This window comes from Cucurbita moschata, unplaced genomic scaffold, assembly GCF_002738365.1.
Source record: "Cucurbita moschata cultivar Rifu unplaced genomic scaffold, Cmos_1.0 Cmo_Scf00025, whole genome shotgun sequence".
In the NCBI taxonomy this organism is placed as follows: Eukaryota; Viridiplantae; Streptophyta; class Magnoliopsida; order Cucurbitales; family Cucurbitaceae; genus Cucurbita; species Cucurbita moschata.
This window is the reverse complement of record NW_019268541.1, coordinates 472,884-478,148: the sequence shown is the minus strand read 5'-3', so window position 1 is coordinate 478,148 and position 5,265 is coordinate 472,884. Positions and strand designations below refer to the sequence as shown.

General features: G+C 39.9%; 1 protein-coding gene across 1 annotated transcript in view; it reads left to right on the top strand.

The window, feature by feature from the left end:
• The window catches only part of LOC111461830 (dnaJ homolog subfamily C GRV2), an 18,591-nt gene that overhangs the window by 9,367 nt on the left and 3,959 nt on the right, over positions 1-5,265 (top strand). The window contains exons 10-18 of the mRNA XM_023105518.1: positions 89-481; positions 583-1,077; positions 1,836-2,059; positions 2,157-2,501; positions 2,751-3,045; positions 3,223-3,714; positions 3,881-4,226; positions 4,318-4,661; positions 4,748-5,212. Coding sequence (XP_022961286.1) covers positions 89-481; positions 583-1,077; positions 1,836-2,059; positions 2,157-2,501; positions 2,751-3,045; positions 3,223-3,714; positions 3,881-4,226; positions 4,318-4,661; positions 4,748-5,212 — 3,399 coding nt within the window. The remainder of the gene's footprint in view (positions 1-88; positions 482-582; positions 1,078-1,835; positions 2,060-2,156; positions 2,502-2,750; positions 3,046-3,222; positions 3,715-3,880; positions 4,227-4,317; positions 4,662-4,747; positions 5,213-5,265) is intronic.

Sequence of the window (5,265 nt, the reverse complement as noted above, 5' to 3'; positions counted from 1 at the left end):
TTTTTCCTTTTTTTTTTTTTTTTTTTTTTTGATGGCCTAGCCATGGAGAATGTATTTCAGTGGCTATTTCCCCCTTTATGGTGTGTAGGCTATGCTCTCTGGGGAACCAAATATTGTGGAATATTCAGCTGCTTTATTAAGAGCTGTTGTCACCAGAAATCCCAAAGCCATGATTCGTCTTTACAGCACAGGTGCTTTCTATTTTGCCCTTGCATATCCAGGATCTAATCTTCTTTCAATCGCACAACTCTTCTCAGTGACTCATGTCCATCAAGCATTTCATGGTGGAGAAGAGGCTGCAGTTTCCTCTTCTTTGCCTCTTGCAAAGCGTAGTGTATTGGGTGGACTTCTTCCTGAATCCCTGCTCTATGTATTGGAGCGCAGTGGCCCAGCTGCATTTGCTGCTGCAATGGTTTCTGATTCAGATACTCCTGAGATCATATGGACTCACAAAATGAGAGCAGAAAACCTTATTTGTCAGGTGCTGCCTCTTGCTTTGGGTTTACTTTTGTTTCCATAAATGAATTCTTCTGTTTTACATTCAACAGATGTCCAAACGTGAAACTCTTTCTCTTTCACCAGGTCTTGCAGCATCTTGGCGATTTCCCCCAAAAATTGTCACAGCATTGCCACTGTTTATATGAATATGCTCCAATGCCACCAGTGACATATCAAGAGTTGAGGGATGAAATGTGGTGTCACCGTTACTATTTGAGGAACTTATGTGATGAGATACGATTTCCCAATTGGCCAATTGTTGAACATGTTGAATTTCTACAGTCATTACTTGTTATGTGGCGTGAAGAGTTAACACGCAGGCCTATGGATCTCTCAGAAGAAGAAGCTTGCAAAATATTGGAGGTATCTCTCGAGGATGTGGCAAACGATGGTGGTAATACGAGGCATTCTTCTGAAAATGGTGAAAAGGTGTTTGGCATGTCTACGCAAGTTGAGAATATTGACGAAGAAAAGCTTAAACGACAATATAGGAAACTTGCAATGAAATACCATCCTGACAAAAATCCGGAAGGGAGGGAAAAATTTCTTGCGGTGCAGAAAGCTTATGAACGCCTACAGGTAGGCCTTCGCATTTTATTCTGATCCTTACAACCTAATTGTTCTTCAACAAGTTGATAATATGGGCAATAGCATCTTCGCAATCAGGGCTTTGAGCCCCTTTTCAAAGTATAATCTTGTATAATCTCGTATTCCACTTTATATCTATACTTGAAAGACTAAACACAGTGTTAATGAGAAAGTAAAAGATAGGAGGGAAAAACCTTGAATATTTTGACAAGTTTCATTCAAGCCTGGATCCTAATGGACTCAATTGAGCTCAATAGAGTATACACCTCATGTATAGAACTCCAAAAGTTTGGCAAGTCTTACAAAGGGAAAAGAAAAAATGGCACAAGCAAATAGTGTACATGTCATGTATAGTATAAGTCCTGCAAGTCACAAAAGAAGAAATGGCGAGAAAAAAGCAAGGAAAAATGGGCATTGGAACTAGTTCTTTTATCATTTTTTAGCCTTATTGATGGCTTGAGTACTTATGATGCCCAGATTTTGTAGTATAGTGGTTTTGCTTAATACAATCTTCTGTGTGGAATGTTCTTCAGGACTTCATGTGAAATAAAATTTAGAAATCCTTTATGATATAATGATCAATGACTTGTAGAATTTAGTAAATGGATGCACATGATACATTACTGAGAACCTTTTCCGAGTGTGTTTATTATTTTATTTTGTTACCATCCCATGTCAGCCGTTGGCTGTATCTGTACAAGCCAATTGTGCATTTTTATAATAAAACACTTATCTAATATCCCTCGTAGGCCACCATGCAAGGGTTGCAAGGCCCACAACCTTGGAGGTTGCTGCTTTTGTTGAAAGGTCAATGTATCTTGTACAGACGCTATGGGAATGTACTCGAACCATTTAAATATGCCGGTTATCCAATGTTGCTAAATGCTGTAACAGTGGACAAGGAAGACAACAATTTTCTTGTATCTGATAGAGCACCACTCCTCGTAGCAGCATCAGAACTTTTGTGGCTCACGTAACTCTTCCCTGTTTCACTATTCCTTTTCACATTTTTATTTCATTTGTTTTTGAGATGGATAAAATGAACTGAAGTTTCTTCTTTGATGTGTTAGATGTGCATCATCTTCATTGAATGGTGAAGAACTAGTGAGGGATAGTGGAATTAAACTTCTTGCAGTTCTTCTTTCTCGTTGCATGTGTGTGGTGCAACCAACTACTTCTGCAAACGAACCATCCACTATCATTGTTACAAATGTCATGCGAACCTTTTCTGTTCTCAGCCAGTTTGATAGTGCAAGGCTTGAGATGCTCGAATTTTCTGGTCTAGTGGATGACATAGTTCATTGCACTGAACTTGAGCTAGTACCAGCTGCTGTTGATGCTGCTCTCCAGACTATTGCCCACGTTTCTGTTTCCTCTGAATTCCAGGATGCCTTGTTAAAAGCTGGGGTCTTATGGTATATCTGTCCTATCTAATTCTCCTTGTATCTCTTTTTTTGTTTTGATCATGACTCGGTGTTACGATTGTTTTGCTGAGCTTTCCATTTATCTTCAAACAATAATATTCACGAAGCAAAATGTGCATCTGTCTCTTTATTCCAGTTCCAGTTTGTTGGGTCAATTAATAACCATGGATTATTGAAGCCTTGTCATCAGAATTGGAAACCTCCTAATCCTGTTTCTTGACTTCCTTAAATTATTTTTAGGTACCTTTTGCCTTTGTTGCTTCAATATGACTCAACAGCCGAGGATTCTGACACAAAGGAGTCACATGGGGTTGGTGCCAGTGTTCAAATTGCAAAGAATTTGCATGCCTTACGTGCTTCTCAGGCTCTCTCAAGGCTCAGCGGTATGTGTAGTGATGAAAGTCCTACACCCTATAATCAGGCTGCAGCTGATGCTCTCCGTGCATTGTTAACTCCAAAAGTTGCTAGTCTTTTGAAGGATCCAGAACCTAAAGATCTACTGTCAAAAATAAATTCTAACTTGGAATCACCTGAGGTACATACTGGTTAACTAATTTATTTTTCTCTGTTATTCTTTCCACTCTCATATATTTGAAGGCAGATTCGTATGACATTCAATTAGTACCAATATGCCTTTTACCATCCTGTATAGTGAATTTAGTTTCCATATGTTGGAATTCTTGCCTAAGTTTTTTAAACATTAACCTTGTAGATTATTTGGAACTCTTCAACACGAGCAGAACTTCTGAAGTTTGTGGATCAGCAGCGCATTAGTCAGGGTCCTGATGGGTCATATGATCTGAAAGATTCACATGAATTTGTGTATGAGGCACTGTCGAAAGAACTCTATGTTGGCAATGTTTATCTGAGAGTTTACAATGATCAACCAGATTTTGAGATTAGTAGTCCTGAGGTTTTTGGTGTTGCTTTGGTTGAATTCATAGCAGACCTTGTGCATAATCAGTACTTTGCAGATTCTGCTTCTCATAACAAACCTGTTGCTAATGACACCTGTAGTTCTCAAAATGAAACTAGTCCCAGCGTTTCATCTACCGAATCTGAGCAACTTAACGACGAGGCTTCTGGATCAATTAGTCAGCCAAGTGAGCCTGTTGATACAATGTCAGCATCAGATGGACAGGGTATTGAAAAGGAAGAAGCTTTATTGGTTAAGAACATTCGATTTGGATTGACCTCCTTAAAGGTATGCTGCTTATTCATATCCATCACATGAAATCCACTCGATGGTTTTATTGTCCACTTGATTTGTGGATCGTATGGAAAATACAAAGAGTTAAATTGATGTATTTTATTTGGTTTGGAAGCCGTTCAACATGTATGACACTCTTGTCCTTCATTATAATTTTCAGAATTTGCTAACGCGGTACCCAAACTTGGCATCCATCTTTTCTACCAAAGACAAGCTCTTACCTCTTTTTGAATGCTTTTCTGTTCCTGTTCCATCAAACTGCAACATTGCTCAACTTTGTCTCGGTGTGCTGTCACTTTTAACTGCATATGCCCCCTGCTTAGAGGCTATGGTTGCTGATGGATCTGGTCTTCTTCTTTTATTGCAAATGCTCCACTCCAACCCTCAATGTCGTGAAGGGGTTCTCCATGTTCTTTATGCTTTGGCAAGTACTGCAGAACTAGCCTGGTCAGCTGCCAAGCATGGTGGTGTTGTATATATTCTTGAAATTCTCTTACCTCTGCAGGGTAACTAACTGTAAACAAGACTTTATCTTTTCCTATCTATGGATTCTGGAACAGACAACTTTTAACTCATGTTATTGTATATAATATGCAGATGAAATTCCTCTGCAACAAAGAGCCGCTGCTGCCTCTTTGTTGGGAAAACTCATTGGGCAGCCCATGCATGGCCCTAGAGTTGCTATAACTCTTGCTAGATTTCTTCCAGATGGCCTAGTATCAGTTATCAGGGATGGTCCTGGTGAAGCTGTAGTGGCAGCTGTGGACCAAACCACCGAGACGCCAGAACTTGTATGGACATCAGCAATGGCAGCCTCGTTGTCCGCGCAAATTGCAACTATGGCTTCAGACTTGTATCATGAGCAGATGAAAGGTCGTGTTATTGATTGGGATGTGCCTGAGCAGGCATCTACGCAACAAGAAATGAGAGATGAGCCTCAGGTATATATCGTTATTCACTATATATCTGCCATTTTACATTGTCAGCCTTCATTGCTGCAAAACTCAGCAGCTTTATGTTCATTCAGGTTGGAGGAATATATGTTAGACTATTTCTAAAAGACCCCAAGTTCCCTCTAAGAAATCCAAAAAGATTTTTGGAAGGATTGTTGGATCAGTATTTGTCATCTATTGCTGCCACACATTATGATACACAAGCCTTTAACCCTGAGCTTCCTCTTCTCCTCTCTGCTGCTTTGGTTTCATTGCTGCGAGTGCACCCAGCATTAGCAGATCATGTTGGATATCTTGGATATGTACCCAAACTTGTTGCTGCTGTGGCTTATGAGGCTAGACGAGAAACCATGTCATCAGATGAGGCAAACAATGGAAACTATGAGGAGAGAGCTCATGAACCAAGTGATGGATCAGAACAGCCTGCTCAAACTCCACAGGAACGTGTGCGTCTCAGCTGTTTACGTATCCTACATCAACTGGCAGCTAGTACTACATGTGCGGAAGCTATGGCAGCAACTAGTGTTGGAACTCCTCCGGTATATTTTCTTCTATTATTTATTCAACACCCTGCAAAAAAAAAAAAAAAAAA